General features: G+C 37.5%; 1 protein-coding gene and 1 non-coding gene across 3 annotated transcripts; both read right to left on the minus strand.

Moving 5' to 3' along the window:
- Positions 1–10,364: 10,364 nt before the first annotated feature.
- Positions 10,365–10,492, minus strand: LOC117274987 (U6atac minor spliceosomal RNA). Its single transcript, XR_004505145.1, has one exon. It is a non-coding gene; the product is annotated as a U6atac minor spliceosomal RNA (small nuclear RNA).
- A 791-nt stretch (positions 10,493–11,283) lies between these two features.
- LOC104089362 (COP1-interacting protein 7) lies at positions 11,284–17,422 on the minus strand. Of its 2 annotated transcripts, none has more exons than XM_009594229.4 (9): positions 17,161–17,422; positions 16,892–17,068; positions 16,612–16,736; positions 16,112–16,164; positions 15,967–16,019; positions 15,723–15,875; positions 14,831–15,099; positions 12,953–14,649; positions 11,284–12,564 (listed from the first exon to the last, which is right to left on the minus strand). In XM_009594229.4, exons 1-9 carry the CDS (start codon positions 17,217–17,219, stop codon positions 11,605–11,607), a joined length of 3,546 nt encoding a protein of 1,181 aa, XP_009592524.1. In that variant the 5' UTR covers positions 17,220–17,422; the 3' UTR covers positions 11,284–11,604. The 2 variants fall into 2 exon arrangements, with proteins under 2 accessions (XP_009592524.1, XP_070037580.1); XM_070181479.1 differs by having other exon boundaries at positions 16,112–16,165; positions 16,640–16,736; positions 17,161–17,365.
- Positions 17,423–20,238: the final 2,816 nt, after the last annotated feature.

Consider the following 20,238-nt stretch of genomic DNA (forward strand, 5'->3'; position numbering starts at 1 on the left):
GCCAATCATTCCCACAAAATGAACATCATTGTGTACTGGGAACGGGTTATTGGTCACATTAGGAGGGTCCTCGCCATTCGTGACTACAATTAATTTTTCAACAATGAGTCTTTCTATGGCTCTTTTCAGGGTCCAACAATCATCAGTGCTATGCCCCGGAGCACCTGAATGGTATTCACATCTAGCATTTGCTTGAAATCCGTGTGAATCGGGATGCATATGGTGGGGAGCGATGGGTCCAATCATGCCCATCTGCTTCAACTTCTGGAACAGACTAGAGTATGATTCAGCCAATGGAGTAATTTTTTCCACCGGACTCTGCTCTCGACCATAATCCTGCCTAGGACGAGCATTGTAGGATGTCCGAAAATTTTGCTGCTGAGGTCGGGGGAATCTTGGAGCTGGTGCCCATACCTGTTGATTGGGAGGACGAGCATATGATTGAGCATTAAACACTGTATATTGTGGCGATCCCACGGAGTACTGAGGAAATGGCGGGGGATAGTAATGTTGAGGGTAGCTGGATTGCCCCTGCTGAACTTGCACATAAGGGTGCGATGCCCCTCTTTGAACTTCCCTGGATCCCGAAGTCATCATGGACCCTTCATCTCTCTTCTTTCTATTTGCCAAACTTCCCGACCCATTTTGGATAGCTTGGGTGGTGGCTTTGAGAGCAGCTTGACTTACAATTCTGCCAGTCTTGAGGCCATTTTCGACCATTTCTCCTATTTTGATCGCTTCCGCAAAAGGTCTACCCATTGCAGACATCATGTTCTGAAAGTAATCAGGCTCTTGGGCCTCCAGAAAAACAGTGATCAACTCGTGGTTATCCATGGGTGGCTTAACTCTAGCTGCTTGCTCCCTCCACTTGATTGCATACTCCCTAAAGCTTTCAGTCGGCTTTTTCTTCATATTGGACAGGGAATTGCGATCCAGCGCAATATCTATGTTGTATTGAAATTGTTTTACGAAATCTTGGGCCATGTCGTCCGGACATGCCAGTGAGAGATATCTTGGTCAATAAACCATTCGAAGGCTACCCTCACAAGACTTTCCCCAAAATAAGCCATCAGTAATTCTTCTTTTCCACCTGCACTCCTCAGCTGGTTGCAGTACCTTTTCAAATGGGCGATAGGGTCGCCGTGTCCATCATACTTCTCGAATTTTGGCGTCTTGAACCCTGGTGGCAAATGGATGTGAGGGAACATGCATAGATCACTGAACGAAACTCTTTTGTGACCCCCTAGTCCCTGTATGTTCTTTATGTTCTGTTCAAGACTTTTCATTTTCCTGGCCATCCCATCCGGCTCAACCGTCTTGGCAAGCTTTTCATTTTCCACTGGTGACTCGTACTGAGGAGTCTGATTATATGGAGCCGAGACTCCGAAAGCCATATTTGGAGAGTAGTATTGGCCATCATAAGCATGAGATGGTGGCTCGTTGATTGGCCTTGTCACAGGAGGTGGAGGCGGGATTGTGTATGCCGGTGCGCCAGACACGACTAGAGGAGTGTTCCTGACCGGTGCGACTAGAGGTCGCACATTAGAGGTACCAGGAGCAACGTGGAGGCTGTAGTTTGGTACATACCCGGTGGTAGGATGTGGTCGCTCGTTGCATGGAGCGGTGGTTGAGTAGCCAGGGGTACGGTGGAAGTTCCCTCTGAGGGACCACGGGGTGGAGGCTGACCAGACACCCAAGCTTGACATACATCAGACAATTGCTGTCTTAATTTTCTTATTTCCTCCGACTCTTGTTCAACTGATTGACCCTGGGGGTCGTCACTGATCAGCTCGATCTCATCATCGTTGGCCATTACTATTGCTCCCTTAGATCTAGTGAAGTAATGGTGTGTTGCCAGTTTCACCACAAACCAACCACCTTAAGCTTACTACGTAAGAGACAACAAATGTGTTAGGGTTAAGCATTTTATAGATATGAATCACACATAATGTGCCATGCTCCTATCATTGTCACTATTTCTAACATGCTTTTGGAGGCTTCATGTTTCATTCCGGCTTATGAGGTTGCTTCTTATTGACGCTCTTATTTTCTTCTCATTTTTTTTTACTCACGCCTCATTTTGATCCCTCATCTTAGAATCATTGAAAAACATTTTGATCGAACTTTTTGTGGGTTGCCTACGTATCATGTCGCCGCTTGAATCAGATCATTACGTAGTTTAGGGGGATTGGGAATAGACAGACCCATTTTTCATTTTCTTTTCTTTCCTTTTTTATATATAAAGACTTTTAAATATATTTTTTGAGTTTTTTTTTTTTTTATGAAATTTTGAATTATTTTTTTTGTAAAAGAAGGAATTCTAAAGAAGGAAGAAAATATTTTGGATTTTGATTTGAAGATTGTTTTTGTTATTTTATTTTTTTTTCGAATGAAAGGCTTCGGAAAAGAAGGAAACTATTTTTGAATTTAATTTTTTTTTGGATTTTCTAAGGAAAGAATTCTAGAGAGGGAATCAAGGAAAGGGAAACTATTTTTGAATTTTTCATATTTTGAAAATTGGGGCCGGAATCGATAAGGTTTGCCTACATATCTCATATCCGGTGAGAATCAGACCCGCGTAGTTCGGTGGATGAGAAATAAAATAGATAAACTAACTCTTTTTTTTCATATACAATTAATCCGACAAAATCTCCTAGCAAAGAAAATATTTTCAATTTTTGTTTTCGATTTTTTTTTGTTTTTATTTTTTTTTGGAATTGGTGAAAGAAAAACTTCTAAAGAAGAAAAAGATTTTTTTTTGATTTTTGATTTTTTTTTAAAAAATTTCAAAAGAAAGAAAATATTTTTTGGATTTTGGGTGAAAGACTTTTTTTTTTTTTAAAAAGGAAGAAAATATTTTTGGATTTTTGGTCTAAAAAAGAAAAAAAAATTTCTAAAGAATCAATTAAAGAAAAATATCTTTTTGGATTTTTGAAATTTGGGGGCCGGAACCGATGAGGTTTGCATATGTATCTCGCATCCGGTGAGAATCAAACCCGCGTAGTTCGGTTAAAATCGACTATGTTCTTTTTTTTTCTTTTTTTTTTATGAAAATTAATCTTTAAAAACCATATGCACTAAACCACATTATTTTTTCTCTCTTCGTTCAACTGATATATGCTAAAGCCAGTCGACATGCATGCCTCCCAAATAATGCAACAAGTAGCACGTAACATGACATAATGGTCTCAATAAAGGCTGTCCTAAAACAGAACTCGACCTCTGTGTCGAGCGTTGCTAAGTCAAATGTACATGATGCAAATAAAGTGTAGCCTACTAGGGATATTCATTGCTTGTGGCTTGTTCTTCTAAGTTTGTAAATCCTAAAGGAGATGGTATCTAGACCTGGCTTACCCGGACGGACAACCCGAGCCGAGGAACGTCAAGCGTTACCAATAGTAGAACAGCACTGGCTAGTTAACGACTCTCCCGCCTAAACACGTGTGACTAAATCCTTCACCAGAAGCTGGTAGGCTAACTGGCTTTATCTCAAGACAGAAATTTTGTGATGCTGGTAGGCAAACACAACATAACTAATTATCAGAAGACTCAGAGGGATGCGAGAGAAGATACAATTTATATGTACAGTTCAACAATATCAAAACGGTAAAAACTCGACAAGTAACACATTAGGCCCAAATAAATCACAATATATACAAAAATTAATAAAGCCAAATAAAGTCAATGTACAAGCTCGAATTCTTGAAGTCCCCAGCAGAGTCGCCAGAGCTGTCACACCCCTTTTATGCCCCCCAAAACGATAATGTGTGTTATTGATGATGGGTTAAAGAGCTTCTCCAATTAAAGTGACAAACTTGAATAGGGATTATTTTATTTACAGAGTCGCCACTTGGAATTGATTTTTTGGGTGTTCCAAGTCACCTTTTATTTGAATCCCTAGTCCAAGAAAGATTTGACTCTATTATTATTGGTCTGCGAAAATAAAGTTCGGGTAAGAAATTCGGTTGACCGGGGAAAAGGTGTAAGACATTCCCCGAATCCCGTGGTTCTAGCACGGTCGCTTTATTGACTACATTTAGCTTATATTATTTTTGGATAAACTGTATTTTATTAGTTTCTATGTTTTATCTATCCGCTTTTAATTATTAAAATATAAAATTATCTTCGAAACAAATCACGTGTGTGAATCCGTTTTGTTTATTGTGTCAAAATCATGTCACACGTACATGTACAAAATTAATAGCATTTTATTAATATTAAGATGTTGCGCGAACGCATACTTCAGTTTTAATTTTTAAAATCATAATTATGTCACGCGAACGTATACATAATCGTGATAGATTAATTAAAAACACTCTAACGGTATTTATTATTCTTCCTAAACTTTGAGTTTATTGTAAACCCATGATTTATGTAATTATTGTGGGGGAGATGGTATGAATTGATAAGTATGAAAGACATAAAAAAATGGGCTAGCTCCATGTATATTACTAAGAGCCTTGGGTGGCGTTAAATTATTTGGCTCATTAATTATTAAAACCAACTTAACACCAAAAGCATCTCACAATTCCAAAACCGTGATTCAATTGTCGGGTATCTTGATAACCTAATTATGACCCATTTCAATACCTTTCTCAATACCAAACCTTACAGCCCTTTAGCAATTTGAATCCTATAATTTGCCGAAAGTTTAAAAAAAAAAAAACGCATCTAAAGATCTTCTGTAGTACTGCGATTATCAGTACAACCAAACTTATCTTTTAACACTACTAGTTCATTATAATGGCTATAAACCCATGAAAAAAGAAATTATAACTAGCTATTCATGCTCATCAAAAAGAGAAGATTTACTAAACTTTCATATACGTAAACATAACCAAAACTTAAACAAACAAAGCAGTTTAAAGCTTTTAAAGGGTCAATCAAAGCACAATATTGACTAACAATAAAATGAAAAGAAAAATGACCTTTGTATTGATGAATCTGAGCTCAAACTACAACAATTGGACAATTTCTTAAACGGAACGTTCGCCGGCGACCTCAACCGGAACCGACCATCGGAGGCGAACTCGAGCTCGATCGAAATTTGTATGCTCGGGTGTTGTTTTGGACTGATTTTCAAAACTGTTTTGCTGGTGATTGGGTGGTATTTTCAGCTTGTTTTCATGGTTGTTTTGGGTGTTTTGAAGCTAGAGATTGGGGTTAAAAGGCTATGGAGGAAGGTTTTTTTTTTTTTTTTTGGCGAAGAAACAGTGGGTTTCAAGGTGTTTCAAGGATGGTTTCGGCTGCTTCTTGTAACTAATTCTAGAGGGGTTTGTGGTTAGTTTTGTCATAAGAAGGAGCTGGTCTTACATGTTTATGGAAGTTTTTTTTTTTGTAAAAAGAGAATGAAGTCTCCTCCTCCAGAAAAAAGAAGAAGCAAAGAGTGGCGACTGCTCCTTTCCCAAATGGGGGAGGGTTCTGTGATGTTCTCCTCCAGAAGAAAGGAATTAGGGGTTGTTTTTAATGGGTAGGGAGAGTGGTATGGAGTTTGTGAGTGGGGGACAAGCACAAAGCATGGGGGACAAGTATGGGGGACAAGCATGGGGGACAAAGAAAAGTTGAGTGGGGACACGCATGAGAAGATGGGAACGGGAAATATTCAAGCACGGTAAAAAATTAGGTGCTCACACCTAGTATTTGTTAGTAAGTATAAGATGTATATCGTTAGCGGGTTTGGCTTAATGAAGCAGTCTAATAATTGGTCGAGTCAATATTTAATTTTGTCACCTCTAAGAGCACATAAATATGTTCATATAAGTCGAAGAAAATGTAATGTAAAAAATGCACCAGGCCAGTGTCAATTTGGAAGGAATTTTCAGAAAATGGAAAACAAAGATACAAAATTGATTGTAATTGATTCTATTTCCTCTGCCTTCCTTTTACGAGTGCATGTTCACGGGCTTATTGTCTTAGCTAGTTTTTAAGGTCAGAACAATATAAGATTTTTAGGAATGCCTTTGTATTTCTCTTCTATAGTCCATTGAGAAGTTGATAATTCGTAGGCGACGAAGTAAACATAAAATGGGGTTGAATCTGCTCTCTCCATTTGCTGGATTTATTAAAGGTTCAAGATCGAGACACCATTCCAAGTGGTAAAACTCCTAATTTCTCTCTTCCCTTGTTTTTTCTTTTCCTACTTTTCATGTTGTTCCTTTATGCCAAGCCATAATGGGCATTTCTGAGATTTCCTTTATTTAATCACTCTTCGTTTTGTTACTCCCAAAGATCCAAAATTTTTCTAAGTTCCTATAATATTGTAGAAAAGGTAAAGAAACCACAATAAACTATAAGTCGATAATTAGAAGTAGCAAACACAGAAAGAAAAGTTTTGATTAATGGTCAGTGGCTCGCTAGTAGGATTGTAAGATTCAATCTTACTAGTTTGTTAATGTTTTATTTATGTTGAACTGATAGATAAAGTTATTTATCATTAATCAGATGTCTCGATTTCGAGTCCTAATATGAAAAAAAGCTTGATAGGAAACGTTTTATCTTTAATGGGCCTTGTGACACCAATTCAAATTAGTCAGGTCAAATACGAATACCGAACGGGAAAGCAAAAAAGTGTCATTTATACTCTAGCTTCATATCTCTCATTATCGCCATATACACTGAACACATTAAATCCACCCGTTGTTATTCACTAACCAATTAGACTGACATTATAGGCAGTGACCTGTAATAATATTTCAAAAGACCTGTAATAAACTTTTGAAGTGCCAACAAAGCTAACGGGTTTTTCCTGTCTACAGCAAGAAGCTAATCAAACAACTTAAGTCACGTTTAGTGATAGAAAGGAAGAGAAGAAATGCAATCATAAAACAAGTACGTTCCGACATTTTTCAACTTCTCCAGATTGGGCACCATGATGTCGCTTTTGCCAGAGTATTATTCTCTCTCACTTCTTCATTATGTTTAACAATTGTTGTTGTCCTCTGTTTTATTTCTTATTAGTACTAACTAATGAATCCATCACCATTTTCCAATTAGTTCTCATTTAACAAACAAAATTTGTTACAGGTTGGACAACTTTATAGAGAACAGAGCAGGTTATCTGTATACCACCAACTTGACAATTTTTGCGACTGCATCAGTATGAACCTCCGTGATATTAGCAGACATAGGTAAAGCGAATAATTTGTGTTCTAATTTCTCATTTCCATCAAATCTTTAGCTATTGTTCTGTAGCTGTTCCGAACAATTCAACAAGATATGGCAATAAGGTAGTTAATGTATTTTTCATAAATTAGCAGCTTGTGTGGGCTTTTGGACATAAGAATTGTAAAATTTCGGAAACAAATGAAAATTGTATTTGTGTTTTGGACATGAATATAATCTTGGGCTGTTTTTAAATTTTTGTGAGTGATCTGAATTGAAAATTTGGAAAAATTGCTTAATTTTTGGAGTTTTTCAAATTTTCTAAAAATTCATCTTCATATGAAAATCGAAAATTTCATAGCCAAACACCGATTTAAAAAAAAAAATAATAATAAATCAAAAGGAATCCTTTTTATGGCCAAACCGGCCCTTAGTTTTTCAAAATTCACATATTTCCTAATCTCCAAATTAAATTTGTATATTTGGGTTGAGTTGCATTTTGACCCGTATTTGGATTACATTTATTTTGATTCATTTTGACCAAATAGTTTGATTAGTCATTTCAATTTCGACCTGTTTGGTCAAGTCAATATACAAGTCACAATCCAACCTGTTTAAGATTTGAGGGTTTTGGCTCGGTTTCTTAAAAATGGTTTGATTTTGCTACCTTTGAATTCAACTTTAGTAGTGTTAATTATATTCTGCATTTTCTGCAGCAAGTTGCCTGATAAAGTGCAAGAGGCAATGTCCAGTATTATATTTGCAGCCTCGAGATGTGGCGAATTACCAGAGCTGCATTCCCTCAGGAATATGTTTAAAGAACTTTTTGGTCAAGAATTTGATCGACTCAATGTTGAACTGCTTCCAGGTAACGCAGTTAACTCACAAACCAAGCAGTATCTCACTGCCACAAAGCTAAAAGAAGACGTAAAGCTCCAAATAATGGATGAAATAGCTAAGGAATCATGTAATATAGCAGAAGATTTCAGCAGCTACAAAACTAGTCCTAGTACTACAGACTCATCTTGGGTTGAAACCCTAAACAATACTAAGATTTATACCTCAAAGAGAACCAGATCAGACCAACGATGCAAAGCTACTATTGAGAAAAATGAAAACTTTGATTGTAAAAGTTGTGAAGCTGAAGAACAATCGCCTCGAGTAAGCCATGTACATCCAAAGCTTCCTGACTATGATAACTTAGTTGCCAGATTCAGAGATCTGAAAGGAGAATATATGTATAAGAATACAAATCACCGATCCTTTTCTAAATGGATTAGGTGGTAGGTTTTTTTCCATTGCCATGTGTATATTATGTAATTTATATACCATTGACATGAACAGTGGTGATTCAATTAGTCGATCCCAATTTCCGTGAGATTGACTAGATAGACACCGGGGTTCATCTAGTTGATCCTAATTTACTTAAGTTTGAGTCATAGTTATTGTTAGCTTATACAACATGAATTTACTGAACTTACACTCTTCATTTTTCTTATACAAGTCCATATGCAAGTCTAGGATAAGCAATTAAAAATAAAAAGTAGACGATGATGCCTTTTAAGGAGGCACTAATTGGCTAAGGTTTAACTTGTACCTATTCTTCTAACTAGGGGTTCATGAAAACCCGAAAAACCGAACCAAACCGAAAACCGACTAAAAAATCGATACTTTTTCGGTTTGGTTTGGTTTGGTTTTGGTTTTGAATTTTAAAAATCGACCAAATTTGGTTTAGTTTTGATTTTAATAAAAAAAATAACCGAAAAAACCGAACCAAACCGAATATAGAAGTAGCTATTTAAAATTTATTATTATACTTATATATATGTATATTTATACACAAAGTTTCTAAAATTTTATGTTACATTTTAATAGTTTGCACTTTTAGTCTAGTTCTTTGCTATTATAATAATCTCGTTCTTTGTCTTTATATTCTAGTTTGATTAGTAGTTTTCTTTTGCTAAGTACAAGAATTTATTTCATGTTAAAAATAATTTATTTAATTGAGTCCTAAAATTATTCATTACTATTTAGTTCAATTATCATCAATATATCTTGGTAAATGATAGATTTCTCAAAGAGAAATTAGTTTGATAGTGTTATGTTGAAAATATAGTCGCCGGAATATGTGTTTGGTAGTGTATATCTCATATTTAAGAAAAAACCAATAAAAAACCGAAAAATCGACAAAAACCGAATCGATAAAAAACCGATTTAATTGGTTTGGTTTGGTTCCAATATTTGAAAACTGTCTCACTTGGTTTGGTTTCTTTTTAGGAAAAAACCGATCCAAACCAAACCACGAACGCCCCTACATTTCTAACTGCTTGATAATGGTCTTATTATATATTTCTTGCGATAGTTTTACTTTTAAACAGTCATTTGGTTCTATTGTTATACATCTTGGATTATATATTTTCAACACCATTCATGCTAAAAAGACTCAGTTCCAAGTTGATGATATTTGTAAAATTGATTAAAAGAATAAGTATGACCTACCCATTATAAAATAAAATCTTACAAAAGCTTCTAAGTTTATATTTAACAAATATAATACCTGTAGGTGGTGGGATTCAAATATATGCTTAAACCGTCACAGTAATTAAAACAAGCCAATTTGTAAGATTGTTATCCTAAGCAGAAAAGAGTGATGTTGATTTTAGATAGTTAATATTTTATGTAACATTTTGGTGAACTTTGGATTTACATGAAAGGCCCTCAATATTCTACAAATTTAGTGAAATAGATTAAAGTAATGAGGAACAATATTGGAAAACTAAAACTAAGAGAATACTAAATATTGGCAATTCTATTGGTATTATAATTAGTTGCATGACCTCCTTTAACCCAAAAAGAGAAGAATTTTTCTTTTCTTTAAATTCTTTTCTTTTTCGGTTAGGCGTGGATTCTATAACTCTAACATAGTAATCAAGCGCGGAACTATAATTTTAAGTTTATGGGTTGTAAAATTATTGAATTCTAAATTAATAATTTTTGTATATAATGAATTTTTTCATGATAAATAGAAGGTTTAAACCATAACTACTGAGTTCAGCTGTACCCGCTTGCTCAGCCTGAAATAGTAACATGAAAATCTATGAATTCAAGGAACGACAATAAGATTTTTTTCAGACGCAAGTTCCTTTGTCAATTACAAATCACCTTTTAGATTATACACCTTAAAAATCCGAGATACGTTAGTTTCCTGAGTGAGTGAATGATGTTTTTCAAGTGTAATATCATGATAGTGCAAAATTACAGTTAAAAAAATTGGGTAAGATCCACCGAAGTGGGTAGCCTTAACCGGATGTGTCTGGTAACAGGTTAAGCCCGAAGGCTGTTCCCGTCCCTGTCAGGGGAGATGCCAACCGTCTCTCCTTTCTACGAACACAGGCTATAAAATGGTACGTATTGCATATCAACAGACACAAATATCACTAAACCGTCGATGTGGGATTGCTGGTAAGGTTTGTCTCTCTTTTCACTTCCAACGTTTTCACCTTAAAAAATCACGAAATTGGAAGACGCTACTATTTCCCGGTTTTATGCTTCTCTAGAATGTGACAATCTGTGCATCATTTACAGAACTTTAACAAACTGTAAAAGCACAAAAACATGAGTAGGGAGAAGGATCTGACACTGACTTTTTCGAGGTAGGGCTTCGACCCATATCTACCCAAACTCCTCCAACTGCTGGGTGGGTCATATTCATGGACTGGCAAAGCAAAATCCCAATTTGATCAGGAGAGCCTAGAGAGCTCTCTATCTTTCCCCAAATTCCGACTAGTGCACTTCTTTTTCTAGACCAATCTGAATTCCACAAGTTGAATAGTAAGTAGCTAGGCGGATTTCAACACATGCTGCATTGAGAATCTCCAAAGAAATTGAAAGCGCCTATGATAGTGTATGATCATTCCCATTTGTGACCGTCGGAATGTCTTCCATTCCAGAAGAGATTGTAATTTCACCCTTTCTCCCATTATCATCTCTTTATGGGAATTGCATTTAAGGAATTTTGTTAGTCATGCATTGTCAAAGTAGCGTCTGGGAAGTTACTGCTTCTTTATGGAATTACATTTGATGTTTCACTGAAGGATTTATAAGTGTAATGTAGTAGCACTTGAAACACTCAAAATTCAAACAATAACGTTGTACAGCAAAAGAGAATTACACGATTGTAGGTTTCACTCCAAAAATTAAACGATTCTTTTCTTTTCTTTTCTTTTCTTTAGGCAGAGAATAAGATCGGAAAAAGATTACAAATAACAGAGATATTCTTAGGATACAAGTTTTTATTAAATAAAAACCATAACACTCATCACACAATTTCACCTATTCACAGCAGTCACTAATGCAGCAATACCTGATGCCTTATTGTGCCTTAAATATACAGCTTCTGTATATTTCCTATTTCCTACGCTACCACTCAAGAGGGTGATATAGACGGACGATAAGCTTCTGCAGACACACAACAAATGCCATGACTTGACCACAAGGAAGGATTCAGCTTTTCCGACCAAACAAGAGAAGTTTTCTGAATCCTTTGGTAACTTTAAGAGAGCTTTCATCAGTTATCCATTTTCTTCTCGCGTTATTTGCCTCGAGGTTCATTTCATTATTTGGAGGAGGCGTAGAGACTTCATTAGAGATGATCTCTTGGCATTCTGTAGGCTCCACACTTATGTTACTGTCCTCATGCATTATGGAAGCAGAGGAACTCAGAGGATTGACGGGCGACGGATTACCATTCACTTGAGGACTAACTCCAATATCATCATCAGCTGCTGAGCTTTCATCTTCAGATAGTACAAACCTTACCTTGTTAGAACTTTGTTTCTTTTCATCTTTCAAATGTTCAGCAGAAAGCACAGGTATATCCTTCTTCTCATTGAATGATATGCTACGTACCTCCTCCGTGTTCTTAGCATCAACAGTCTCATTAGAAAGCTGTGGTCTTAGTTCAGATCCGTGTTCATTTGACATTAACATTATGTCACCCTTGCCATCTTTTACCTTCTGAGAATTAGATGCAGAAAAATCTTTTGCATTAACTTTTGTATCCGAAGGCTTGACCTGATGACTTTTTGAATCTGAAGGCTTGATCTTACGTGGACCTTTCTTACTCTCATTTCCAGCTGACTTCTGTAATGGAGCAATCGCTTTATTCTCCTTTTGACTTGCTTTCCTACTTGGAGTAGTTTTTGACTCAATTGATCGATCCTTAGCTGTCCTTGTAGCTGAAAGGCGATCTATAGTGGAACTCTTACAAAGTGGTTTATGTAGTCTATTGGTTGCCTCAGTTGGAGCCTCAGGTTTTGGCTTCTCAACTTTTGAAGATGTGGCTGACTCTTTTGCATACTTCCTTGTAGTCGGTTTGGTAAAACCAGTGGTACCACTTCTTTCTGCAATTCTCTTTTGGCGCTGCAATAATGATTGTTCCAATTTCTTTCTACTTTCCTCGTCCTGTCAGCAACATAGAGAAATTTAAATAGTAACAATAATAATAAGAATGATTGATGAAAAGAACAGGAAAAACCATCCCTTGGAAGAGGGTTTTCTAATCTTTTCTTTTCCTTCTTCTTGTTGAGATATGATGATATGCTGTTCATGATAAAATCTCTCTAAACAAGGCAGATTAATCTTAACTAATCATATCGAGCAGCTCTACTTAGACTAGAAACTGAATATTCATCTTCCTCTCAAACGACACATTTCTTGAAAAAAGTTTCACTTAAACATAGATCCAGCAAAATTGAGTGAACATAAATTATATTAAAAAGATAGAGATGCAAGGTTAACAAAAGTGGACCCTTATTAGATGTCCATGCACTGCAGTACAGACTGTCCATACCTTCTCAGCTTTGCTCTTTTGCAATGTGGTTCTATTACTTGCAGAAGGAGATTTCTTGATTCTTGAAGATATCTCAGATTTTGTCCTTCCAAGAGATCCAACTGAAGCTTTAGATTTTGGTTCTTTGCCAACTCCCTTTCGTCCAAAGTCCTTACCGGTCTTTTTGGTTTCTTCATCATTTTGTGGAAGCTTCATATCAGTAGGTCTGACATCACAGTGAATTTTAAGAGTTTCAGACAAGAAGACATCATTTTCGTAATCTATTTCAGGATTCCAAGAAGCTGGAACTTGCTCAGCAGTTGAAGCACTTCCAAGCACCATGAAAAGGTCATTTGGTTCACATGTATCAGAAGAATCAAGCTTATCTTTTACTACATGATTAGGCATGTTGTGCTTAACTTGTTCAGCTCCGACGATGTCTGAAACCATGAAAATGTCTGTCTGTTGGTGATAATCAGACGCGGTATCAACTGAATGGGATTGAACCATAATGGAGTCATCAAATAGAATGCCATTCTTATCTTTCCCCGTCTCCAAAGCATAATCTCCAACAAAGATATTTTGATCTGAGATTTCTCCTTGACGTATTGATTTATTCAGTAGATTACCAGCTAACCAATCCTCCTCTTTGTGGTTCTTAAGGACAACTGATTCAGTGGCACCATTGGACAAGATAGACTGAGGATAGCGATCTGACTCCTGTGTTCTATGTGAAAATAACAACTCTTCTTCTGTGCTTTCTCTTCTATTAACTGGTCGAAAACTTTTTTCTTCCCCAATGTTTTGTTGAGGCACTTTATCTTCATGTCCTAGTTGTCTCTCAGTCACAATAAGAGAATCGGCTGATGGAGTCCATTGCTTTAATAAACCTTCTGATCTAACATTGGATGCAGGTGCTACATCTTCCACAAAGCTCTTTGACCCCGTGTCATTGGCCCTTGAATCTGCATCTTGCATAAGAATGTTCTGGAAGATATCCCAATTCTTACCGATGTTTTCTTCTCTGGTAACTTCATCCTTAGTACTCCCCTTAGAAGCCCCATTTGAGATATTGCCACTTTTTTTTACCTTCTTTCCATCTCGTTTCTTCTTGTTGCGAGACGTTGAGTTGTGGTGCCTCTCCCATGATCCAACTGCTTCTTCTACCTGCTTTCTGAGGGAACCTGCATCCTCATCGGCAGAACTATCCTCAGTGCTGCTGTCAGTTTGCTCATTTCTATTCGAAGCTATGTAGTTTATGTTGCGGATAACAACTTTTCTTGATGAACTTTTCCCATGCTTCTTGGTCTGAAGGTTGTCAATAGGCAGCTGCGTTTTCTTGTCATCCTCATAATCATCAGAATCACTGTTAGAGGCTGAATTGTTGCTTTCATGTTTATCATCTTCTGTTGAATTAATTGGTCCCCTCCCATTTGAATATTTCTTCTTGTTCTTGGAAGGTGGTTTATTCTTCCAATTATAATCTGATTCATGACCAGGACCTCGAATAGAATCTTCCGCATTTGCAGGCCATGGCATTCCAGGATAGTAAGTTGGATTAGCCTGCATGCCCGAAAACATGTATCCTGGATATGGTGGCATTTGTTGAAATGCAGGATTTTGAAAATTTTGCATGTAAGGTGGTAGATTGTTTGGCCATATTGCTTGTGATTTTCCATCTGTAGAGTGCATTTGGATTGGTGGTGGTAATCCATTTTCTGCAATTCCACATACAAAAGCAGCAGAGTTTAGCCATCACACAAGCAAGATGGTTCACAAAAATGAATATAAACAATGTGAAAAGACTCATATTCATGGTAAACATAACTGAGGTATGTCATCATGGAAGCTATTTACTATTACAAGTGAAACAAATATGGAAAATATTGTCATATATACCTTGATTAGTATCTAAACTTGCATGACTTATGGTATCAGATGTCGAAGCATCAATAGAACCATTCTGTTTTCTGCTGGAGAGACCGATATTTTGATTGTTCAACATGATATCTTGAGTAACATCACTATGTTCAGCAGCAAGCATGATTCCAGATCTACCGAAATATGACAATTCAGGAGAGTAGGCCTGAAGAGCTGCCACTTCATCCATCCAGATCCCGTCATCTCTCTTTTTGTTACACAGCTCCATAAATTTAATGCATGCTTCCCTAGATGGAGGCAGAAGTGTTTTTCAGTACTCATCCACTATTGGGAAAAGGTACAGATAGTATCTTCAAAATCCACTGGTCCGCACTAAATTGGAATTAGTATGACATGGTTAGAGAGTAAGAGCAAAGAATAGAATCAAGCAGTATTCTGGTTACCAAAGATAAGGTGTTGTCAGAAGAGCAACTAAACAGAATAAAGAGAAACCAACAGGAATTAGCTAAAACATTTAGATAGAAAATAGAAAGAAAGAAAGAAATTATGAGAAGTGTTTAATCAGATGGATGTAAAGAGAAATATTCTCCTACAAGCTTTATCTAGGTAAGCCTTTCAAAGGAAATGTAACCTTAATTATAAGTAGGCACTCATTGATAGATATTAAAATGGTGCATCTACCATCTTAATTAGTTCGGTAAACAAAGAGATTAACGCGTTTCAGCAGAACGAATGACTAGCCTGCAATCTCCCTCTCTGCTCCAGTTTTTGGTGTAATTCATGGCGCAAACAAAAAGGCTCCACTAAATAATCCTTTTATATTCCCCAATGAACTAAATCCACAAGATTAATGCAAATTAGGTTCACAGTTTCTATTTAGATGTCACAATTGGCTGCATTCAAGTCCTACCTTAAACGTAGAGCTCCAAAAGCATTAGCAAAAGATATGAGGTCATCCAAATTGTCCATATCAAAGCCAGATACCAAAGCACGAGCATAAGCCATTGCTTGCTCTCTCCTTAAAACTGCTTTTCTGCTTTCGAGAACACGTTGAAGACGAATCCTATCCATAGCAAAGAGCACACAGTCATATAAGTTGAATCCCCTTCCTTTCTAGTAATGTTGTAATGATTTGACAAAACACAAGAGCTTACTTGGGATTTTCTTCTTGTGCAGCGTCACCAATACCATCAGATTCACCTTTGAACTTCAGTATCAAATTGTCAGTTACTAATGAGTAAGAATGTCCAGCAAACATGAGATGAAACATAGTTTTATCGAATTCACATATTGATATACCTTTGGAAAACCAGCAGAGAATTTGGAATCTCCATCAAAAGCTGATGCATTTCCTGAAGATTAAATAAGAAGAACCTCAAAACGCTGCATCAATCTGTTTCTTATAAATCTCAGTTGTCACCCTAAAAGAATAGGCTGAAGCCTGTCTATTGTAATTGCACTGTGACAACACATATTTGACTTCATGGCACATCACATAAACATGAGCAACCACTATTGTCAAAAACTGAACAAACAAAGAACAAAAATTTTATCTCCTCAATTCTAATCTTTTTACTCCTTTTGTTAATAGACGAATTCAATACTTTTGATAAGCTAATTTGCAGGACGGAGAGAGAGAGAGAGAGATCGAGAAATCTGTGTAGACTAAAGCAGATGACCAGAACTGAGATCAATTGAAATACACACATTCACACACACACACACACATAGGGGCTAGGGCGACGAATTAAGTGTGCATCAGGTGCAGGGACCTAACACGAATATGTTGGTGAACATACCTTCAGCATTGATAGTGCCATTTGCTTGTTCATTAGATTGAACTGAGCTCTCAATCTGCGTAATTTCTCTTTCTATGGTTACAAATCGCTCAAGAATTTCAGGAGTACTAACAAATCCCACAAACCTGAGGATGTTGAAAAACATAGCATAGCAGCCCAGTAAACATCGCAAAAAGCAATGACAAGAAAAATAATAGGAGGTAACAAAAGTTGGATGATTATTTGGACAAGAAAAATATAAAATGAAAAGCTAATAGAAGGTAAAAAAGCTGTGCTTTACCTTTGTAAAGTAGCTTTAGTGAACCAATAAGCATTAGTTGGTGAAGGTCGAAGAGTAATGGAATAACCCCCTTTAGAAATTTGATCTTTAGCTGATTTGAGATGTGTAATAAAAGGCTCAAGTAAACCAGAAGCTAATTTCTCCGAATTGTTACCAGCATAGATTACAAGATCGCATCTTTGAACATTCAATCAAATTTGAAACAATATCAATGTTAGATCCCAAGAACAGTTGACATTAACATGAATTGAATAGTAGTAAATAAATACCTGGTTCTTGTTGGGGTGAGCTGAAACAAAGCATAATCCAGACGGGTCCTGGAATCCATATAGCTTATATTTGACAGATATAAAATCTTGGAAAATACCCACAAAGAAAGGACCACAATTTCACTCTTTTCTCATTGTGAATATGGAGAGAGTGAGATGATGGGTTGATCAGCAAGAGGAAGCACGAGTGTGAGACACACAGAGGGATTTCTTGATTCAAAAGTGGGGTTTCAATGTTCAATGCCGACAATTCATCCGAAATGAGTGAATTTAATATGATGGTAATATCTTATACAAACATACTTAAAATTTTGGATTCGTCTCTGTGAATCTGAGTAAAAGTAATTGTTAGTAGTAGTAGTAGTAGTATACTGGAATATGGTTTGAGTGTCGTATCTAATGCTGGGGCAGAGTGTTGGGTGAGGGGTCGTCTCAAAGTCTGTTTGTCTTATAGTTGAAGACAGCAGAAATGGCGGGCTCCTCTTCCTCTGCTTCAGGTTCTGCTCTCCCTGTAATTCAATTTCTTCTAAATTGCTTTTGCTTTGCTTTACTGTTACTCTCAAGTGTAATAATAACAGAGAGAGCAGGAGAGTATAGGCAAAGGATATCATATCATATGAACAAATTCATAAGGGTAAAGTCCCACTATTGCTGGTGTGGTGTTACCGAATTTACCAGACTTTCCCGCTGGCCATGCGCATCATTATGGCATCTTCCTTCAAAAACTAAATAAATTAAATATTGTTTACTCTTAAAATAGATAATAATATAATTTATACACGATTTTAAGGATATGTGGACTAATTTAATACAAGTGATCAATAACGTTAAATAAGTGAATTAAAGATGGAATAAATAACCAAACCAGTTGTGATATTAGGCCCGAGCTCGGATCTGAGCTTAGTGATTGTTCTGCCCTCGATTCGAAGCCAAATACTTATGAAGAACTAAGAGTAAAAATAAGAACTTTGAATAACTTTAGAAGTAGAGAAAACAAATATATATTGCCTTGATATGCGTTTCACAATGTGTACCTTGAATAAAAATCAACCCCTTTATATAGTAGGAGAGTTTCATCCCTAGTTCAATTCTAAGAAAGGTAAAAATCTTATTTTTCATTAATCACTGATGTGCTGTCGATACGGTCCGAGATCTACGCCATGATATTCGGTTGGGCACGGATATCACGACCCTTTGTTAGTCGTGTGCAGACGTTTGGTAATGCTTTCCGATGTCTTGGAGCTCGAACCGGATCCGGGGGCGTGGTCTCGATGGCTCCGGTGGTAGGCGCTTTGTTCGGGCCTTAGTACAAGAGGTTCCTAGCTTCGATTCTGATTCCTCGTAGTTATGCCCCTACTTCGTTTGCCCTACCGAGAAATCGAGGTGCTCACTAGTTGAGGTTTTACCCCTATACATATAGTCCCCTCGTTTTTCAGAGAGTAGGTTTGCCGAAACGATGAGAAACGATAGATGAACCCTGATTCCTTCCTCCGTACGCCACAACCGAAATGACGAAGAAGTCGGAACGTCCCATCATTCATGTCGTTCCGACTTTGAACACATGTCAATCACCGGCTGGTTGTCTTCGAATACGAAGCGTCGCATACTTCCCCTGTAAAAGCTTCTATTCTCTGCTCTTTTTTTTACTTTCTGATCAAGCTTCCACCTTCGAATTTTCTAGATATCACCAACTTCTTTCAAACCTTCATATCTTCATCCTTGATCTTCAAGTTCTCATAATTGTTCTTAGATTCTTACCCACATTTTCTTCAAATCTTCATACTCCGCTTTTCAGCCTTCACAATTGTTCCTTCAATCTTTCATATTTTTTCCTTAAATTTTCAAATTTTACCAGATAACAATGGCTAAAACGTCTAAATCAATTCCTCAACAGGCTGCCTCTTCATCTTCCCACCCGACCACAAATGCTGAGGTGGTTGCTTCCAAGGCGGTTATTCCCGAAGTGGCCGCTTCCGAGGTGGATGCCCCCGAGGCTGCCCCCAAGCCTCCCATGAAATGCTTTATACCCGGGGGTTGCTCAATCGCAGACGAATTCAAACTCGAGAAACCCTCATCCAAACAGGACCGAGGTGAAGGAGCATCAAGGTATATATGCTACGTTACCGAGGATGTCCTTCCCGTGGTCCGAGAGGACTGTAAATGGGAAGGCAAGGACGTAGTAGTCCCCGGGCCTGAGGATGCTATTTCTACCCACATGGAGGGGTATTTAAGTGTTTATACTTACCCTTTCATACCCTTTCACATTGGGGCCGGTAGACCCAATTATTCTGCAGTTTTGCAAGAGATACGAGGTGTGCCCTAGGCAAATCCACCCATCTCTTTGGAGTATCGTGATCCTCCTCCGTTATTTTGTGAATAACACTGAGTCTCGTCGATTCTCCCTCGACTACCTGATTTGTCTATACAATCCCCGAATTTTTCGATGGGGATTAATCAAGCTCACTCGCCGGTCAAGGCCCCCTTTTCGAGTATTGATGAAGATCGAGACCGAGGCTGACAGGGGCGCTTTGTTCGGGTGAAGAAAGAAGACTTGATCCCTTCGGAGTTTATGCCATTCCCCGAGAAGTGGAATGCATCTGGTAAGTGTAGCCTTTCCTTAAGTATCAATTGTTCTTCATTTCCTCTCTCATAATTCGTATTTGTGGTTGTGCAGCTATTGCCCGGGTTCCAAATGCAGTCCCCCAGCTCAAGAAGTGGATTGAAGGCATCTGCAAACAGATGTCATACTTCGAGCGCTCATGGCGCAAGCTTTCGAAGGGCCGATGGGAGGCTCGTTCTCATGGTAAGGTCCTCATTCGAATAACTATTACCGTGCTCTTAACTCATATCATACTAACCTTTCTTGTTTCTTTTATAGGTTTGACTAAGACCACATAACTTAGTCCTTTGGAAGGGGATGAGATCGTGTCCTTGTCCGTCGATCCCTCTGTTACGGGACAACCTGGGGCTACCGCGGGGGAAATGAAGAAGAGGAAAAGAAAATCTTCGGGCTCCCTCAGTTCCGAGGTGAAGCCAAAGAAGAGGGTGGCTCATAAGCCCAAGAAGAGTACTAACTCC

This window comes from Nicotiana tomentosiformis, chromosome 7 (genome assembly GCF_000390325.3).
Source record: "Nicotiana tomentosiformis chromosome 7, ASM39032v3, whole genome shotgun sequence".
Taxonomy (NCBI): Eukaryota; Viridiplantae; Streptophyta; class Magnoliopsida; order Solanales; family Solanaceae; genus Nicotiana; species Nicotiana tomentosiformis.

What these genes read in the sequence shown, in the direction of transcription:
- LOC104089362 (XM_009594229.4), bottom strand. Translation starts at nt 17,219, where the DNA reads ATGGATTCCAGGACCCGTCTGGATTATGCTTTGTTTCAGCTCACCCCA. An exon ending in TGGCACTATCAATGCTGAAG is followed by an intron (nt 16,165 to 16,611) that starts GTATGTTCACCA and finishes TTTAATCTTCAG; the next exon opens with GAAATGCATCAGCTTTTGAT. An exon ending in AAAAGAGCAAAGCTGAGAAG is followed by an intron (nt 12,565 to 12,952) that starts GTATGGACAGTC and finishes TGTTGCTGACAG; the next exon opens with GACGAGGAAAGTAGAAAGAA.